General features: G+C 42.9%; 1 protein-coding gene across 2 annotated transcripts in view; it reads left to right on the plus strand.

The window, feature by feature from the left end:
• agap1 (ArfGAP with GTPase domain, ankyrin repeat and PH domain 1) overlaps positions 1-21,535 on the plus strand; it is a 144,816-nt gene that overhangs the window by 52,090 nt on the left and 71,191 nt on the right. For both annotated transcript variants that reach the window (XM_086148622.1, XM_086148621.1), the window contains 4 exons: positions 10,608-10,666; positions 11,410-11,497; positions 14,357-14,442; positions 15,730-15,871. In XM_086148622.1, coding sequence (XP_086004748.1) covers positions 10,608-10,666; positions 11,410-11,497; positions 14,357-14,442; positions 15,730-15,871 — 375 coding nt within the window. The remainder of the gene's footprint in view (positions 1-10,607; positions 10,667-11,409; positions 11,498-14,356; positions 14,443-15,729; positions 15,872-21,535) is intronic.

The raw sequence follows: 21,535 nt of genomic DNA on the forward strand, positions 1-21,535 counted from the left end.
GTGTCAGTCGAACCTGCAGACACAAAGTCCGACCCGTCAGAGCAAACGGACGCAGCTTTAAACTCGGCTCGTCTCGCTTATTAACTCCGGCTCTTCCGAACTGGTCTCCGTGGACTCGGTGCACCTTTCGGCATTTATTTAAAATGTTATTTTAATCCTGCGGCGGCGGTTGGATTTAGTCTTACCTTTCATTTTCACATCCGACTGATTGGCTCCTCCCATTCGCGGCGCTTTATTTCAGCGCCGCTCGAGTTCCCCTCCGTCCCCAAGACGATCTGAAGGAGCTGTTGCCACGGCAACCAAAGCGCGTTTGCGACGTAAACTTATTTAAAGGGTAGTTAAGACACGACAAGGTAGCGGGCGTCCAGCCTGAAGGGGAAGCTTTAGAAAACGTCCATTTTGATGCCTCAAATGGACGTTTGGACATTCGCGGCTCCGCAAAATGCAGGACCCGAATGGCGTCGAGTTCTTCGAGGCGGCGAAAGGCTGCCGGCTTCCTTCTCCGACATCCGTCCTGTTGGATGCGGACACACAGCCTCCCTCTGTGGCCGCGACCCGCCTCCTGCCGGGCCAGCTGGCCCGCTTCACAGGGCCGGGCAATATGGCCGCCGCCGCCGCTCACACGAATGACAGAGCTGTGGAGAGGACGAGGTGCGAGGCAGAAAGCTCCTCGCATGCTTTAAAGTAGAATCAAACCAAAACATCGCCGATTGCTGACGTGTTTGAACAAACCAAATATTTAGCTCGGCATTTTCTGCTGTCAATTCATCCCAGATTGGATTTGGGGTGTTTTTTTTCGGGGCGTTCTAGAAGGTTAAACCCTCTCAGAACACGACACCGATCTCATCCGTCGGCCGGCCGGCCGTCCTCGGACCGCTCGCCGCCGGTTCCGGTGACCCCGCCGACCCCGGCGTGTGTGTCTTTGTTTAACTGCCACAATGTGTGTGGCCATGCAGATGAACCGTGAGCCCCGGGGGGGTCAAAGGTCATCGCCCTGAGAGTGTAAAGAAGCAGAGGATCCCCCGGATTTACTTCTGAAGGAGCATCGCGCTGCGCCCTTTTCCTGTTTAGTAAGCAGTGCTGTGCGCACGTGTGTGTCTGTGTGTGTGTGTGTGTGTGTGTGTGTGTGGACTGATAAAAGCCTCCCACATCAGTGGGATGTCACACAGCTGTCTATTTACGATGCTTTTTCATCCTTCCTCCCCGCTCGCCCTCCATTGGGTTCTTCCTCCCGTTCTTCTTGATCCCGGCCTCTCGACCAATCAGAACATCCGACCGCGACCCCCTGACCCCATAAGCGGTATCTATAATGAACGAATGAATGAATATATTATGCGTTACTTTGTCGTATGTCGTGTTTCTCTCTCCCGCGTTCGTCTTTTCGCCCGTGACTTCTTCTCATCCCTCCGTGATCTTCCCTCACCTCGTTTAATCCTCCTCCAAACCCCTCACACACTTTACCTAAACTGTCTTACCTCCTTCGGCTCCTTTCCGCCCTTCCTGACCATCTTGGTATCTTTACTAACCGTATCGTCATCCTTCTCATCCCACCGCTCCGTCTTTCCCACCAGCCTCACCCTCTTTCTAGCCATACGAGCGTTCCTGTCAAACTTATCCTTTCTATCCATCTTCTCATTCTTCTGCTTGATCCAAACCTTCTTTTTATCCGTCCAAACCTTTCTTTTATCCGCCTTAATCTTCTTGTCATCCCTCCTGACCTTCTTGTTCCTCCTCCTAATCTTCTTTGTATCTTTTCAAACCAGCTCGTCCTTCGTTTGTCCTTGTCGGTCTTTTTCTCCCTCGGTGTTTTCCTTCCTCCGTCCATCCGTACGCTCTTCCAGCGTCACATGAACAACCTGTCTTAAACACACACACACACACACACACACACGTACGTATGTAATGGAAAATTGACTGAAATGAGAAATGTATAAACGCCGCTGCGACTCTTATGAATCTGTCTGTTTGTTGGATAATGAAGAAAAATGAGACTGTTTGTGATTCAATTTCAACCTTTATATGTATATATTGTTTTTTTTTCCCCTTTTTTTTCCCCCTCGTGGGTCGTCTCCCTGCATGCAATGTAGAAACAGCAGAAACAAGGCGTTTGCCAACACAAAGCCGGCATTTGTGTTGCTACCTGTCGGACGGGTTGAATTAACTCTGACGCATGTCGGTTGACGGGTACAAACACACATACGACACACATACGTGCTGTCAACTCACACACACACACACACACAGGCCCCTCCCCCCAAAAATCCCCAGATGAATATATTTTCCTGGGGAGCTTTTTTACTCATTTCATGTTGCCTAAACATCCATACATGCGTCTGAAGTCCATGAATACATATATTTTTTACATCTCAGTCCAAATACACACACATATACTTTTATAAAGAGGAAAATATAATTAGGGAAGTTGCAGACACAATTGACAGAGAAGCCGCACACCCCGCTTTTTAAAAATGGTACGATCCGACGCTTCGGAGTTGGAGTAGAAGCCGACGAGGACGCGTGGCGAAGGAGAGGAGGCGTGAAGGGCGACAGATAATATCATGTCACGTGTGACTGATGAGGTGCTGCTGCTTTGATTTGTCACAGTCAGGCAACGGGTTAACCTCCAACACACACACACACACACACACACATACACACACATTGCCCTGAGGGGAGTAACAGTCACCCATGATCCTGCTCATTGTGTGTGTGTGTGTGTCCCAGATGGCTTCACACTACAATAACATTAGTTAGTGTCTGACGTCTCCCGATGTTTGGAAACATTCTCTGAGCCGCAGCCTCCAAATCCACGCCAAATATTTCCTGGTCGACGTTTCTGCAACGCGACGACCGGGTGGAATCCGGACTGAAACCCTTCAGTAACCGTCCCGGACAAACACACATTCTCTTCTCTTTCATTTTCGTGGTAAAAGTATCAAATGGCTGCGTAAAATGCCGGGCAGAAAAACCAGTAAAGGCAGTCATCGGTTTGAAACCCATTGGACTGACAGTTTTTTTTTATTTATTTTTTATAATTCTCAAATTGACGTTTTTTGGAGGCTTGCCCCATGATCATCCTGAGCGCTCTGCTACTACGAGACGCAAAGCGTAGGATAGGAAGCGTGAACGTCATTCCTAAAATAGCTTTTAAGGTAGATAGTGTTTGTTTTGTGTGCGGTATTCAAACAACAAAATGTTTGGCCATGGCGGGAACGCGGCCCTCGTCCCGCGTTCACCTGCTGAGGTCGCCTGATGGCCGGCATCTTGGCCGCTCTCAGACCTTCTCAGACCTTCTCAGACACACACCTCCCGGCCGGGATGTCGTCGTGTGTGTTTGCTTCGCTGTTATGTAACGCGCCTGGCTGAGCGCCATACAAAAGGAACCCACTTCCTGTTTATTCTGACCATAACGAATGTCAGCAAGGAGCTGTTTTATTTATATATATACATATAAATATGTGTGTGTGACAACAAATATATATGTGTTCATGTATATATGTATGCATATGTATGTATATGTGCGTACATATGCATGTATGTTTGTTTTGTTCACTTATTCGATGTTTCAATTTATGAATGATTTGAAATTTTCCTCAATACCATCCCATTCTCAGTCAAGTTTTTGCTGATGTTTAATTTCTTAGCTAGTTGCCAAGAATTAGGTCATTTTGTGGAATTTTATGTATTTTTTTTCCCCCCAAAAAAATTTTTCATAGCTTTTCAGGACTTTTTGTTCCGGCAAACTGGAGCTTCTTTAACTTGTTTATGGCGGCCAACAACCGTCATCGATAAATAGCGAGGTGGTTTCTGCTGCTCTTTGGTTTTGTGGGAGAGGAGAGAAGTTTGGTGAGGAGCATCAGTGGATCACAGAACAGGCCTGGCTGTTTGTGGAGCGAACTTGTCTGGGAAGGAGTGATGCTGGAAGTGTCAGCAGGTAGTTGGGAGCATACCTACTATTTGCAAATAGAATAAAATAAATAAAATAAAATAAATGAAAAAATGTGTGTATATATATATATATATATATATATATGAAAAAATATACTATAAAATATAAAAAATATATATAAAAAAATGTGTTTGTATGTATATATATATATATGTGTATATACACACACACACACATTTTTTCATATATATATGAAAAAATATAAAATATACTATAAAATATAAAAAATATATATAAAAAATGTGTGTGTGTGTGTGTATATATATATATATATATATATACACACACACATTTTTTTTCATACATTTATTTTTTTTCACACACACACATACATATATATATATATATATATATATACACACACACATTTTTATTTATTTTTTATTTTTTTCATCTTATTCCTGACATTCACAATTTTGATGCTCCTACCCCACGTGCCCCCCAGTTGGTCCTCTGGGACAAATAAAGTTTTTTCTGGTTGTGACGTGACCTGGTCAGAGCTGAGACCCCACACACTCGCTCGCTTTAGGAAATCACCCGTTTTGGACCGACATTAGCAAGACTATGTGGCAATACATAAATATCCAGGCATGCTGACTCGCCAAAAATCGAAGCCAAGTGTAAAATTGTCCGTCTTTGGAATTAGACTGATGAAACACACACACACACACACACACACACACACACGGAGGAAACCCCCGTCTGAAGTGGAATGGCACCTCCTAACAGAGCGTAACATCTGGGCCTCTCCTCTTCACCCCACCAGCCACTTTTCTTCCTCCCCATCCTCCTCTTCTGCTTTCATCTGAGCGATGGCCAGTCTGGAGTCCAGTGTCTTCAACTGCTTTGCTGTCGGACAAGTAAAACAAAAAAACTACTTGCCGAACTCCAGGGAAGGAAGCGTTCGATCTTAATGTCACTCCTAACAGAAATCTTTGAAAAATGAATTGTCCAGGCATTTCCAAAAAGTAACTAGAAAATTCCGTTCAGGACCCTCAACCTTGTGGAGTAACTCCCTGAGAAGTCAAGAAGTTGAAAAATGTGCAGTTAAAACGTTAAAAACGGAAGAAACGGGCTGAAAAAAAATGACCCAAATGTAGCAAAATCTTAAAAACACCAACAGATTCCCTTAAATCGCCCATATTTAATGAGAATGAATAGATGAAGTAAGATGTAAGATGAATGTAAGATGAATGCAATAAGTTATCAAAACATTAACAGTGTGGGCTTCGGAAATATAAACAACATCACCTTGAAATGGAGAAGAAGGTGATGAAATGAGACCGGAGGGATCTCTGCCTTTCGGCCAGTGTTTCCAAAATGTTTGTCGTTGTCCGGGGGGGTGTTCGGTCCCGGCGTCCCCCCGCCCACGCCGTCGGGCGAGACTCCAAACGGCCGGCGTGAGCTCATTTCGTCCAGCCCGCGATAAACATCCCGAGCTCTAAACATACGGGCTGACCGAGCCAAACGGAGAAGAAATCCAAAAATAATGCAATCCAGACTCCCAGGCCGTATTGGCAGGGGTTTTTTCGGTGTCACAACACCCTGGAATTCCAAAAAGTGCCACGAAAAAGCGCCATTGTCGTGACCAACATGAGTACATTTGTATTAAAAAGCAATGATTACAGGTAATAGTAGAAACTATAGATGCAAAGTGAGCAATTCCGCAATTTCGCAAAGCAATTCTGCGCCGTCCCGACATCACCGGGTCGTTTGTATCGCTTGAAATATTCCTGCCTGAAAGTCAACCAGGAAACGTGAGGGAATCTGAAGACGCTTTAAAATACAGCGATCCCTCGCTATAACGCGGTTTACTTTTCACGGTTTCGCAACTTCACGGATTTGCATGGTGCATTGTGTTCTGCATTCTGATTGGCTAAAAAGTCACTCCGCTTCTTCTCTACCTGTGCGTCAATAACGTTGTAGTTTAATATGTACACGTACGTCAAACAGCTTGCCAGATTTCCATGACGTACGTGCAAATTCTCTTGCGATTTCGAGTTTCTTTAAAACCCATAATGTTGACAAAACACTCTGGAGCGACAAAAGGGCCCAAAAGGCAGCGGAAGATGCTATCTATGGCAGATAAAGTTAAACTTCTGGACATGCTAAGGGAAGGTAAAAGCTACGCGGCTGTAGGTCGGCATTACGGAATGAATGAATCTTCCGTTCGTTCCATGAAGAAGGAGGAAAAAAAACATAAGGACGACAGCAGCGAGAAGTTTTAATAAGGATGCAAAAAGGGTTGTAACTGTCCGCAACAAGACCATGGTGAGGATGGAGTCTGCATTAGCTCTGTGGATTAATGACTGCAGGAAAAAAAACAATACGTTGGATACAAACGTTATCTGCACAAAAGCGAGAAAACTGTATCAAAACTTTGCTGACAGCCACAGGGAAGAGGAGGATGTTAATTGTATAATAATTGTAAAAAAAAATAAAGGTTTCTACCTCATGGATTTTGCCTATCAACAAGGGAAACTGTAAACAAAAACAAGTGTAGAAATTCAATCTAACGTTGCAGGGACGTTTCAAATGAATCGCAGCCGTCGGCGTTTGTTGCGTTGGCATCGCAGCTGGTCAGTCTAAAATATTCATTAAGTATTTCTGCGCCGCTGGACCCCGGCCGCCTCGGAGCTTCTTTCATATTCACTGGCCTACTTTTGTTTCTCGTGCCGCTGGAAATGTAAAGCGAGTGCACGGAGAGCCGGCTGGAGAAGGGGAACGCTCGCCGGTCCTCAGCGGGGAACCTTCTCCTTGACCTGGTGGGACCAACGAGGGTCATGTGAACGTCGCTCGGCGAGGTGCAGGTCACGTGGGAACGCTTCACGGACGGTCGGATAAACGGATGCGGTCGAGCGGCGGCTCGAAGCCGATTGGTGGCGTCCGTTTAGACTCCGCCCCCACAGGCGTTCCGTCGCTGCTACTTGGAAGACAGTGGAGTATTCCTTTAGTCGTACAAAAGTAGAAAAGTAAAAATAAACAAACAGTGTTAACTGCTCAAAAAAATCAAGGGAACACTGAAATAAAACATCCTGGATCTGAATGAATGACATATTCTCGTTCATTACATTACAATACATCACATTACATCACATTACATTACATTACATTACATTACATCACATTACATTACAATACATCACATTACATCACATTACATCACATTACATTACATTACATTACATTACATTTGGCAGACGCTTTTATCCAAAGCGACTTACAATAGAGGACATAAGGACTGCAAATAACACTTGCAAATACAAGATGCACAGGAAATATACAGAACAGTAAGCTTGGGTTAGTGAGGTTTTATTTTTTTATTTTTTATCTTTTTTTGACAAAGACATACACAAACACACACACACACACTGCATAGCCTAACTTGCTGCCTAACCTGATCTGGGGCATCAGCGCAGTAAAAAGTCCTGAAAGAGAGCAGTTTTTACCTGTTTCTTGAAGGTTGAGAGAGATGATGCTAGTCTTGTTGCTTCCGGAAGTTTGTTCCACCACCGAGGTAGTAGAACTGAGAACAGTTTTGCCCGAGATCGCTTAGAGCGAGCAGAAGGTACTGCTAGTAGGTTTGTATTAGAGGAACGCAGCTCTCTGCCGGGAACATAAGGTCTTATACGTTGCTCTTCAATACGTTGCTCTTTACTGACGACAAAACCGCACAAAAATGATCAATGGAAATGAAATGTATGAACCCATGGAGGTCTGAACTCCAAATGAAAGTGTGAAAACACTCCAGGCTCGTGCCTTGTGTTGTCTTGCGGGTCAAAAGTGACCCACTACCATGTTTAGCTGTAGAAAAAACACCTTAACCTATTTTTTTTCCCAACATGAAATTTTATGACTTTTCCTAAAGAGACCTCATAATTAGAAAAAGTGATACTTCTTTTTTGTTTATGTTTCCATGTGGGTTGTGCACCACTAGGGAAGATTGTCTTGCGGGTCATTTTTGACCCGTAAGACAATGATAAGATGGCACGAGGGTTTAAACAAGTCCAAATCAATCCATGTCGCTTCTTAAGTTTGATTTCACACAAGTGGGATTGACTTGGAGCTACATTGTGGTGCTGAAGTCTTCCCTTTATTTTCTAGAGAAGGACTAAGTTGCACCTCAGATAATAAGTTCAGAATGTAATGTAATGTAATGGTGACGCCGATGGTGTCTGGGTGAGTGGATGAACGTGAGAAGACGGATGAAAGAGTGAAGAAGAAGTCTATTTAGAGCAGAACTGAGTGTTAAATAGTCCAACGGCGACCTGCGAGACGTCTCCTCACACACTCGCGGTGCAGGAGTGTGTCGCTAGCTTAGCCACCGCCCTCCGGGAGGCTCGGAGGGACGCTCACCTGCCGTCGGTGAATTTGCAGTTCTGGCCGAGAACCGGTTTTGTCGTTGGGGGTGAAAACAGGAAGCAGCTGGAACAACATCCTGGCTGGCAGAGACACAGACGCCCGTTTGTCAGAGCGTCCACAATGTCCGCCTCTGTCCTGCCGCCGCTGCGGGACGACCAACACAACCCCTAAACTACTCGAAATGAGCCTCAATGGCTAAAGCGTTTTGTTTTTTTGACGTTCTTTATCATCGAGTGTCTCCGATACGAGAAGCACCTCCACCTCTCCCGGCTCTTTAGCGGCGCTTTGATAACCAAGTCTCCGTCGCCTCCCCGCTAATCAGGTCGGACTTTGAGTGGGTCTCAGTGTTGCAGGAAGTCCGGAGGTTTCTGGGGCATTTAAGGGGAAAATGGGGCTTTTGTCTTTGCCCCGCGGGGTCGACCGGCGGGCTTATCCTCCTCTCTGCCGCCATGCTTTAATTTCCTGCCCCATTTTTGTGAATCTTTCAAATATTCACGATGAAATCTGATTTAAAGTGCACGGATAAATGAGCCCGTCCGCTGGTGATCAAACCAATTTAAAGGAGCCCATTGAAATGTTCAATAATATTTAATAATAATAATAATAATAATAATGATATTTAAAGCAACATTATATCAACAAATGAATGGTACTTTTAAAAGAGCTCTATCCTATGGATGTGCCACGAATTATTTTGCCTAACACAGTTCAGTCAAGCTCTTCTGGAGACTCTGACATTGATATTTTATTTACATAATGAATGATCAGTTTTTGACCGCTGGCTGTAAAATTTCTCTGATAAAATATCTCCAAATATGAATGAAGAAACGGCCAAATGTTTGCTGAATGATGTTTGTTATTTGTTTAGCTTCTCTCCCTTTTTGGAGATTGCTTGTTCCATTTATCACCTGAGAAGGCACTAAAAATATCTAAAAAAAAAAAAAAAAAAAAAAAAGGCAGGAGAAAAATATGAAATTAAATTTACCTCCTGGACAAAAATTGGCCATAAAAATGCAAAACAGTGGCCCAGAATTTCTACGGCCAAATCAGTAGCAATGACAGAAAAAAAATATCCATATTGCAAAAAAAAAAGCAAGAAATGGCACCATGTTAAGCAAACACTGACCTCAAAAAAAGACGAATAAAAATGAAATAAAAAGCAGCAGTTTTTTATTGAAATGAAACACAGTTTTGAAGCCTGGATGTAAACCGAAGGTGTGAAATGCGGATGTCTAAGTCAGCTTCCGATCCTGGTGCAACAACACACTGATGGAAACCAGCGTTAGCGCGGCTGTCAGGGCGGGACCAGAACTCCCTGATAACGCAATCACACACACACACACACACACACACACACACACACACACAAGAACCCAGGCAGCCGGTTATAGTTACCAATTGTGGGAGGACAGCCCCCCCCCCCCCCCGCCACCCCCCTGTTTCCCATGACCTCTGAAGGACCTGGACTCAAGATCTTATAAATACCACAATGTTTTCATTACACTGCTAATCCAAATCGCTTCAGCCTCGGTTTCCGCCCAAAACATTAGCGCTCACCTTTCAGGTTGGCGGTTTAAATCCCCGCCCCTCCCGTCCGCATGTCAAAATATCCCGGAGGCTGAACGCCAAGCTCGGATCATTTCACGTGCCGTCTCAGAGGCGGCAGGGCGATCCACGCCGCTCGCCAAGGCTTTTCACGTGCTCAGGTTTCCAGCTGAAGAACCGAACAAAGTAACACACCTTACCTTCAGAGATGGAGAGCGCTGCCGTGCCGTGCCTGTTTTGACAACACCGCCCCCTGGTGGACCGGAGGGGCGAAATATTACATTACATTTGGCAGACGCTTTTATCCAAAGCGACTTACAATAGAGGACATAAGGATTGCAAATACAAGATGCACAGGAAATATACAGAACAGTAAGCTTGGGTTAGTTTTTTTTTTTTTTTGACAAAGACATACACAAACGTACACACTCACACACACTGCATAGCCTAACTTGGTGCCTAACCTGATCTGGGGCATCAGCGCAGTAAAAAGTCCTGAAAGAGAACAGTTTTTACCTGTTTCTTGAAGGTTGAGAGAGATGATGCTGGTCTTGTTGCTTCCGGAAGTTTGTTCCACCACTGAGGTAGTAGAACTGAGAACAGTTTTGCCTGAGATCGCTTAGAGCGAGCAGAAGGTACTGCCAGTAGGTTTGTAGCGATATCGGCCGTCCTGTCGCCGCGCAACCGTCGATTCTGAGCGAGGTGCGGCCCTGAGCACGAGTTGACCGCCAGCTGTGTTTCTGTCTTCCAGATGCCTTTGTGAACAGCCAGGAGTGGACGCTGAGCCGGACCGTGCCCGAGCTGAAAGTGGTGAGTTCATCCAGAACGTGGAGGGCTCAGAACCTCACCGGGGTTCGGGAACACGGGCAAGATGGAGGAAGGACGACATACATGCATGCATGCATGCATACATGCATCCATCTGTCCGTCCGTTAGCGGCTGCTTCCACTGCGCTTCGGGCTGCGAGCAGCTAGCCGTCATTGACCGGCGTCTGGCGGGCGATTGGTTACGCAGAGGCGAACAATCATTCGTTCTCGTTCACACAACCGCAAAATGTTCCTGATGCGCCTTCTGCATGTTGTGGACTGTGGGAGGAAACCGGAGGAAACGCCGCTAACCACGGCACCACCTGCTGCCCACAGCATATATCCAGTATATAACTTCTATTTTTGAGTGAGTAATATGTGGATGGGTATCACGGGATGCTCTCATTCACTCATAATGTGAAATGTTTGATTCGCAATGACTTCGAATGGAAAATTCATGAAAAAAAACATGAAAATAGTTTGTTTCTTCGGACGTGCAGAAGCCCCTCGGGTGAGAGGGGGAAACGTCGAAATTCAAGTCCAGTGGTAAAAGATTTTGACAAGAATCAACCCTTGACCTGCATGACTGAGAACCTCCGTACACCTGCAGATTGTTGATTTTTTATCAAAGTGAAACGCACTTTTGTCAGGAACTAAAGGAACAATAATAGAAAGCACAGAGCGACGCAGGATGCCAGAAGGTTCTGGTGAGGGATAGTGGTCTCCCTAACATCCTGCTCTCTGCAGGGCATCGTGGGGAACCTGGCCAGCGGAAAGTCAGCGCTGGTCCATCGATACCTGACCGGGACCTACGTGCAGGAGGAATCCCCAGAAGGTGAGGTCCTCCGTCCGTCCGGCCGGTCTGCATCTCCGAGGTCGGGCAAAAACAAAAATCCACCAATTCAGCGGAAATCCCAGAAGGTCACGGCGCTGCTTAACACCCCGGAAGATCTGGTCAGCATGTGAGGTCGACATCAGCGACGCTACTAACTTACCTATAGTTTATAAAGCAGTGTTTGGAAGGAAGCTTTTTACTCCCAATGAATTGTAATCGTATTGAATTTCTTGCATGTGCAGGTGAGAAGGGAAAGGTGTCGGCCTGAAAGACTAAAAAGACTTAATAATTCAAATCCATTAATTCAACATTTTTTTGATTTCACCACGTATTCCTGATTAGAAAGGTTCCCGTCTCCACGTGGAAGCAGAGTTCAGAGCGAAGCCGACCCGCAGAATCCACCATATTCCTCATCAATATTAAGGCGGCGGCGCCTCCCAGGCAGAGACCCACTTCCACTCAACCCACGGTCGCTTTTAATATTTCAAAACACCGGCCCTCTCTCTCGGGAGGCGAGGAGACGCTTCCTCCGTCTCGGATCACGAACGGACGGAAGCGAGCTGTTTTATTTATTGACTCTCACCTCACCTCGGACCGGAGCGCCGAGGAGATCATTCGGAGATCTCACGAGCTGAGCGACCGCTCGCTAAATCCAAAATGACGGCGATCTCCGAAATGCTCCCTGAATTTTCGGAGAAATCGGATTTGAAAAGGCGTTCGGGCGTCTGGTATCTTTATTGTAGGGGTTGCGACCGTATTTAGCCGCGGAGCGCGTGGCGGCGGCGAGGGTCCGAGGGCTCACGGCTGCACGGTAAACACCTCGAAGGCGCGCCGCTGTCAGTGTCAACGGCCTCGTCTTTCACGTGCCGCTCCATCTCCGGCGCCGTCGCGCAGGAAGAGCAGCAACATTCCGGGCTTCTAAAAATATGTGGCACAGACCGCCGCCGCAAAGCCACCGACCAGAAATATTCCGAGGCCTGGCACGTCGACCCGGCCTCCTCGGCGTCAGCAGTGGCGTTGCTTTCAGGGACGCTCGGACGGCCCCGGCTGGTCCGCGCACCCATTTGTGGAGGGGAAATAGAAAAAAAACAAGCGACGTGACGGCTGTGAAAAGTCAGAGCGGGTTTTTTTTTTTTTTTTTTTTTGGAGCAGAAGCCGGCTGGAACCTATTACGCCATCGGCTGAAGCCGAAGGCTCAGGGTGACGGCGGGCCGTCGGGGTCCCACAGACATTATGGGAGAAAAAAAAAAAAAAAGACTCAACGTGGAGTTCTGCTTTCCCCCTTTAGCTGATTGAACGGAGAAATTAAAAAAAAAACCAAACCAGCAGGGATTCCGAGCAGATTGGAACTCGGAGACTCGCTTCCAAGGAAACGGCTTGGAAAGTCCGCTAAGTTACCCAGAAGTGCGATTCTTGTTTATTCCTGTTTATTACCGTTCACGCAAATCATTATTCATATCCCCTCAACAGCAAGTTTAGATAACACCCTATCACTCAACGTCAACAGAATATGTTGTATTTATATTAGGATGTTTATTGGTCGCCGTCGGTTAAATGTAACGGACGCCCGCCGGGTTGCTGCTCAGCTCAACGTCTCCGTCGAAGGATTTTTCTTTTGTTTTGTCGAGCGAATCCTGGAGTTCCCGGTGATGCTGGGATTGTGTTTCTTCTGAGGTGTTGGGAGGCAAACTTACACAAACTACTTCATATTGAAAAGTGTAAATAAATGATTTTTCATTTTAGCAGGTCACTGTTTCTACTCTTTCTCTCCTTTCTCTCCTGATCCACCCATGAACTTCTCTGATGTCTGCATGCTTTTGAGTGCGGCTGCAACTTTGATGCTTTGTTTTTTTGTTTTTGCTTTTTTTTTTTTTTGTGTGTTTCCTCTCCCGCCTCCTCCTCGTTTCCGGGCTGCTCTTGTAAAAACTAGCTGACGTGGACGCAGGTAACTATCCTCTCTCTCCGCCTTCTTTCTCCTCCCCCCCTTCCTCGCATCCTTCCTCGCCGCTCGCCGGGAGCAGCCGGGGTTCCTCGGCGGGGTCGGAGGTCGCTCCGGGTCGAAACCCGCCCGAACCCGGGCTGAACTCGGCCGGCCGCTTCCCTCCCATATTAGCTCGTCGATTCCATTTTCCTCTTTTCGCCCCGACACACACCCTCTCCGGTTGTCATCTCCGCACCGCCGGAAAAGTCAGCGTCAGCCACCTGCGGGTTTAGCCTTCCAAAGAATCCTTCCAGGTGATTCTACTTACGCTTCTGACATGAATCCAGCATGTGGAGAATCTAAAGGAAGAGTGTTCCAATTTCAATAGCCGCATAGTTTGTGAAAATAGCTGGAAATGATTTAGATGCCTGGGGAGTCTGTGAGAGATTACTCGGAACTTGACAAGAAAAACCTTTTAAATGGTCCAGAAAGAAAAAAAAAAACAAGAACTCGCCAATTGTGATTGATGACAAGGAATTCGTTTTCCGAAGCTAAAAATGTGCAAAAAACTGACGTAAAATTTGCAATCACCAATTTGAAAGTCCTCAGAGAAGTTTTCAAATTGGCTGTAACTTATTTGAAAATTAAGAATAGATCGTTTCCCTTTTTTAAATTTTTTTTATCTTTTTTTAAATTAATGTCAAAATATGCTGAGCTGGCAGGCAGACGGTGGAACTGACATCACGTCAACGAATCCCTCCCATTTCTTTGTCCCAAGTAGTTCCCAGTCATCGCACTCCTCATCAATCATTGCTCCGTCCCGTAGTTTCACCCGCAATCAATCGATTCCGTCGGCGATCGATCCGCGAACAGGTGAGTCTTAGAGCGGCGGCTTCCACGGCGCGGTGCCTTCTGACGCTGCTGTTCCACCTCCGCAGGCGGTCGCTTCAAGAAAGAGATCGTGGTGGACGGCCAGAGTCACCTGCTGCTCATCAGAGACGAGGGAGGCCCCCCGGAGGCGCAGGTGGGAACTGCGGCGGGTGGCAAACGTACGGGCCGCGGGCTCGTATCGGCCCGCCGGGGGGTCCGGTGCGGCCCGTGGAATAAATCTACAACTTTAAAAAATACATGAAAACAAACAACTTTTTTAAAGATAAAAATGCAGTTCCTATGTCGTCTGTTTTAGTCTGTGTTAGCAGCACGACGCAACACTGTGTGACTCACAACTTACAGCAGACGGCAGCAATGCGACTTCCGGGTCCGGAAATAGCGTTTTTACTTCTTCTTAGAAATGTATCTGCTTTTCCGTTGGACCCGACACCCTCAGCGGCGAGATGTCGCTGTCGAAAAAGAGAAAAGTGGGCATGGAGTGAAGGGTTTTCCAAGAAAAATGGACCACTTCTTATTTTTTGGCTTAGATTACCAAGAAACCTGTTTGCTTGGTGTGGATGCAGCTAGTTTTGGTGCCACAATGAGACTCTGTGGCGGAAAATACAACAAAATTCACGAGAAGGCAGACCTGAATGCTGTTGAAATCGCATTTACTTTTCTTCATGAATCTCAGATTGTTGGTCATTTATTTTAAAAGGAACAGTTTATGACATAGAAAGATTTTTACCCTTTTCCCTGTTCTCCTTTACACTAAAACAAAGGAAACTCAGTGTTTCTTCTCTAATTACGCTACGATTTTACCGTTCCGGCCCCCCTTGACATAAAAATAAGTCCGAATGTGGCCCCCTGGACCAGGATGAGTTTGACAGTCGTGTTTTAGAGGAACTCCGAGACACAAAAATACCCTCGGCTCAGGCGTCCGGGCTCAGACTTATGAACAACATGATCGCTCTCTCATCTGCACGAGCTAATTCAACATTTCATTCTCCATTCACTGTTTCTCATCGATGCCGGCTTGCCTTTTGGGAAAAAAATATTTATAAAAAATCCCCGATCATTTCAAGGAAGCTCAAAATGTGCAAGAAATTGAGGCCTTTTTTTTGCATGAAATTATGTCATAACAATGAACTTTGAATGAGGGAGAATTAAAAAAAAAAAAACAAGCAAAAAATAACCTTAAAATTGGCAAGAAATACACCAGAGGGAATTCATGAAAACATCAGCCAGGAGAATAAGTAGATTTCAGGTGTGGAGTGGCGGCGTCCGGCGAGGAAGTGGGTCAGAGCGCGTCCGGCAAAGTGACCGAATGGAGGTTTAATGTGGGCGAGTCTAGACAGAAAAACCATATCATGAATAAATGAGTCGTCTGGGTCTGGCTCGTCCCTCACGCTGTGTTTTATCTTTGTCTCGGCGCGTTCAGTTCGCTTTGTGGGTGGACGCCGTCATCTTCGTCTTCAGCCTGGAGGACGAGATCAGCTTCCAGACCGTCTACCACTACTTCACCCGCCTGGCCGGATACAGGAACACCAACGACCTGCCGCTGGTGCTGGTCGGCACGCAAGGTGAGCTCTGCTGCCACCTAGCAGCCGCTTCGCTCGGCTGCACGCCGCTCGCCGCTCGCCGCTCGCCGCTCGCCGCTCGCCGCTTCCTCTGGGAGCTGACCTGGGGAAACTGGACTTGGTTGATCCCAAGACTGGGACCCCGAGCCTGGACCCGAAGTGGGGAACAAGGACGATGGGCTTTTCTTTTTGGGCTTGCAAGCTGCTTTTAAAAGCATCTGCCAACAATACAAAAGCAACGCATCTATTTATTTATAGCAATAATCACATTGAAAATACAATACAAAAGCAACTCATCTATTTATTTATAGCAATAATTAAATACATTGAAAATACAATACAAAAGCAACGCATCTATTTATTTATAGCAATAATCACATTGAAAATACAATACAAAAGCAACGCATCTATTTGTTTATAGCAATAATTAAATACATTGAAAATACAATACAAAAGCAACGCATCTATTTATTTATAGCAATAATCACATTAAAAATACAGTACAAAAGCAACGCATCTATTTATTTATAGCAATAATCACATTAAAAATACAATACAAAAGCAACGGATCTATTTACTTATAGCAATAATTAAATACATTGAAAAGACAATACAAAAGCAATGCATCTATTTATTTATAGCAATAATCACATTAAAAATACAATACAAAAGCAACGCATCTATTTGTTTATAGCAATAATTAAATACATTGAAAATACAATACAAAAGCAACGCATTTATTTATTTATAGCAATAATCACATTAAAAATACAATACAAAAGCAACGCATCTATTTGTTTATAGCAATAATTAAATACATTGAAAATACAATACAAAAGCAACGCATCTATTTATTTATAGCAATAATCACATTAAAAATACAATACAAAAGCAACGGATCTATTTACTTATAGCAATAATTAAATACATTGAAAATACAATACAAAAGCAACGCATCTATTTATTTATAGCAATAATCACATTAAAAATACAATACAAAAGCAACGGATCTATTTACTTATAGCAATAATTAAATACATTGAAAAGACAATACAAAAGCAATGCATCTATTTGTTTATAGCAATAATTAAATACATTGAAAATATAATACAAAAGCAACGCATTTATTTATTTATAGCAATAATCACATTAAAAATACAATACAAAAGCAATGCATCTATTTGTTTATAGCAATAATTAAATACATTGAAAATACAATACAAAAGCAACGCATCTATTTATTTATAGCAATAATTAAATACATTGAAAATACAATACAAAAGCAACGCATCTATTTATTTATAGCAATAATCACATTAAAAATACAATACAAAAGCAACTGATCTATTCATTTATAGCAATAATCACTTTAAAAATACAATACAAAAGCAACGCATCTATTTATTTATAGCAATAATCACATTAAAAATACAATACAAAAGCAACTGATCTATTCATTTATAGCAATAATCACTTTAAAAATACAATACAAAAGCAACGCATCTATTTATTTATAGCAATAATCACATTAAAAATACAATACAAAAGCAACGCATCTATTTGTTTATAGCAATAATTAAATACATTGAAAATACAATACAAAAAAAACGCATCTATTTATTTATAGCAATAATTAAATACATTGAAAATACAATACAAAAGCAACGCATCTATTTATTCATAGCAATAATCACATTAAAAATACAATACAAAAGCAACTGATCTATTCATTTATAGCAATAATCACTTTAAAAATACAATACAAAAGCAACGCATCTATTTATTTATAGCAATAATCACATTAAAATACAATACAAAAGCAACTGATCTATTCATTTATAGCAATAATCACTTTAAAAATACAATACAAAAGCAACGCATCTATTTATTTATAGCAATAATCACATTAAAAATACAATACAAAAGCAACTGATCTATTCATTTATAGCAATAATCACTTTAAAAATACAATACAAAAGCAACGCATCTATTTATTTATAGCAATAATCACATTAAAAATACAATACAAAAGCAACTGATCTATTCATTTATAGCAATAATCACTTTAAAAATACAATACAAAAGCAACGCATCTATTTATTTATAGCAATAATCACATTAAAAATACAATACAAAAGCAACACATCTATTTGTTTATAGCAATAATTAAATACATTGAAAATACAATACAAAAGCAACGCATCTATTTGTTTATAGCAATAATTAAATACATTGAAAATACAATACAAAAGCAACGCATCTATTTATCTATAGCAATAATCACATTGAAAATACAATAGAAAAGCAACGCATCTATTTATTTATAGCAATAATTAAATACGTTGAAAATACAATACAAAAACAACGCATTTAAACATAGATAAATAAATACAGTACAAAAGAAACACATATATTTATTGATACAGATAAATTCATACAATACAATAAAATACAATAAAAATGCAACACATTCACTTATTTATTTAGATAAATAAATACATTACAAAAAAATTAAAAAAAATGCAACGCATTTACTTATTTATTTAGATAGATAAATAAATACATTACAAAAAAAATACAAAAAAATGCAACGCATTTACTTATTTATTTAGATACATGAATAAATATATTACAGAAAAATACAATAAAAATGCAATGCATTTACTTATTTATTTAGATAAATACAATACAATAAAAATATAATTCAAAGCAACACCTATATTTATATATATATATATATAAATACATACAACAAAATACAATAAGAATGCAATGCACATAAATTTATATAGATAAGTACAATATACTGTAACAGGATACAATTAAAATGCAACATATTTATTGGGATACATTTATGTTGTTGGTAGATCATTTTGATTTGGTCATATGAGTATCCTATTTATTTTGTGTATATATATACATATATATGTATATATATGTCTGAACTGAGAATACTATTTCCTGAAATTACATATTGTGTGTCATGCATAGTCACATGAGCACGTAAGGCATCTTACCATTCTGTAGATTATTGTCCGTTACCTCACTCTGAGGACGTCTTGCACTTAAAGGAATAAGATAAAATAAAGTCTATTGATCCCCATCGGGGAAATTGTTTTGTCGCAGCAGCGTGGCAGTTGTAGTTTCCATAAATATGAATATAAATATAAATAGGGAGACAGTTAGAAAATAGCGAAAGCTATCCACAAATAGTCAGCAGAGAGAACAACAACAACAAGGATAAGAATGGACAACGGAATGGAGGATAAGGGTGAAAATACACAACCAGAACTAAACGACAACATAAACAGAGGGACCACAGCAATGACAAGAATGAAACAAATAAACAAAAATATGCAGGATGGAGGTAGTGAGGACTCGTCCAGGGTGGTGTGACCTGGTCCAGCCTGAAGCTCACCTCCAAAAGATCACGGTTATGGTGCGATTGGATTTGGATGGAGATCTCAGCCTGGCCGGACTGCATGAGGACGGACGATAAGCTAACGGCTATTTTTTTTTAATGACGTGTCCGTGCCGTCGTTTTCTCGGTTCACGCGGTTTATTTTGAAATAATTGACCGGTAGGTCGCGCTGGACATGTAGACGTCTGCTTTAGGTTGCTTTGGGTTGTCTTCATGATGGTTCCTCTGCTCCCCCGTCATGCCGAGATCTCCACGGGTCAGAGAGATACACAACGTTCGTTCTTTCATCCACACGTCTGGACAATTCAGGGTTTCTAATGAACCTCCTGTGGGTTTTTGGAGTGTGGAAAGGAAGCGGAGAACCTGGAGGAATCCCACGCAGACACTGGGAGAACATGCAAACTCCAACCAGAGGCAGAGGCGTCCACCACTTCAGTGATATATCTATTTTGCTACTGAAAGTTGAGCATTGCGGAAATGGAAATTGGCTCAGAAAAGGGTCGAGTGAATAATCAGCCTTAGCGGCGGTAGATAAAATCCCCAATCCGTCGGTGTTAAAGTCGGACCGAAGCTTGAAATCATCGTGAAAAGCGTTGTGGTGGTAGTTGGGTGAGGGGGCGGGAAAAGATGAAGACGACCGCACAAGGAGCAGGAAGGGTTGGGGTTTTTTGGTCGATGTGAGATGTTTGACACAAAAAGCTACAGGTTACACTTTATTTTGGATGTTGAAACCAACCTGCACCGTCAGCCGTTGGCCAGTAGGTGGCGCCAAAGACCTGCAGGTCCCCAGAGAACCACGCAATCGTCAATACATGATGCTCAAAATAATAATACAACCAGGATCTGAATGAATGAAATATTCTTATTAAATACTTTGTTCTTTTCTGACAGCAAAATCACACAAAACTGATCAATGGAAATCAGATGTGTGAACCCATGGAGGGCTGGATTTGGATTTTAAAGCGTAAAAACACACCCCAGGCTGATGTCACATCCTTAAAACAAGTCCAAATTAATCCGTGTTTCTTCCCAAGTGGACACTTTGATTTCACCCAAGTGTGACTGACATGGAGTTACATTGCGTTGTTGAATCGTTCCCTTTATTTTTCCGAGCAGTCTATGTAAGTCCTTTCAACTGTAAACCTTTTACTTCCTCAAAGTGAACAGCGCAGACGATCCAGCTGTGGAAAAAGAACCCAAATAAGAATAAGAACAACTTTATTTATCCCGAAGGAAATTGTTGTGCCAGAGTTTCAAGTAAAACAAAATAATAATAATAATCTTCTTCTTCTTTCGGCTTTTCCCTTCAGGTGTCGCCACAGCGAGTCCACTTTCTCCATCTCACCCTATTCTCTGGATCCTCCTCTCTCACACCAACTACCTTCATATCTTCTCTCACTACGTCCATAAATCTTCTCTTTGGTCTTCCTCTGGACCTCCTGCCAGGCAACCTTCAGCAACGTTCTACCTTTAGACATGAACAGAGGAGTGTTCATGTCCAAACCATCTCAGTCATCACTTTGTCTCGGTCATACATGTCCTGCACCTCTGTGATAAATTCTTCTTTTCCTTTGGGCTTCTCCCTTCAGGTGTCACCACAGCAAATCAACTTTCTCCATCTAACCCTATTCTCTGGATCCTCCTCTCTCACACCAACTACCTTCATATCTTCTCTCACGACGTCCATAAATCTTCTCTTTGGTCTTCCTCCAGACCTCCTGCCTGGCAGCTCCAATCCAGCATCCGTCCACCAGTATTCTCGCTCTCCCTCCTCTGTCCATGACCCAACCATCTCAGTCTGGCTTCTCTGACCTTCTCTCCAAAACATCTAACATGTGCTGTTCCTCTGATAGACTCATTCCTGATCCTCTCCGTCCTGGTCACTCCCAAAGAGAACCTCAACATCTTCATCTCTGCAACCTCTAGTTCTGCCTGCTGTCTTTTGGTCATTACAAAACAATAATAACAATAATGATAATAATAAATAATAGTAGGAAATTGTATAAACAGTTAAAAAAGGGGGGGGGGGAGATAAGAAATACAAATAAAACTATAAAGTGTCAAAATCAAGGCTATAAAGTGTTTTAAAGTCTTCAGTGCAAAACAGCAAAATATTTCCATAAATATACTGCTCAAAAAAATAAAGGGAACACTTGAACAACACAATGTAACTCCAAGTCAATCCCACTTGTGTGAAATCATAGTGTCCACTCAGGAAGCAACACAGATTCATTTGGACTTGTTCT

This window comes from Fistularia commersonii, chromosome 6 (assembly GCF_037954325.1).
Source record: "Fistularia commersonii isolate RoL2024-O1a breed Wild chromosome 6, RoL_Fcom_v1.0, whole genome shotgun sequence".
Taxonomy (NCBI): domain Eukaryota; kingdom Metazoa; phylum Chordata; class Actinopteri; order Syngnathiformes; family Fistulariidae; genus Fistularia; species Fistularia commersonii.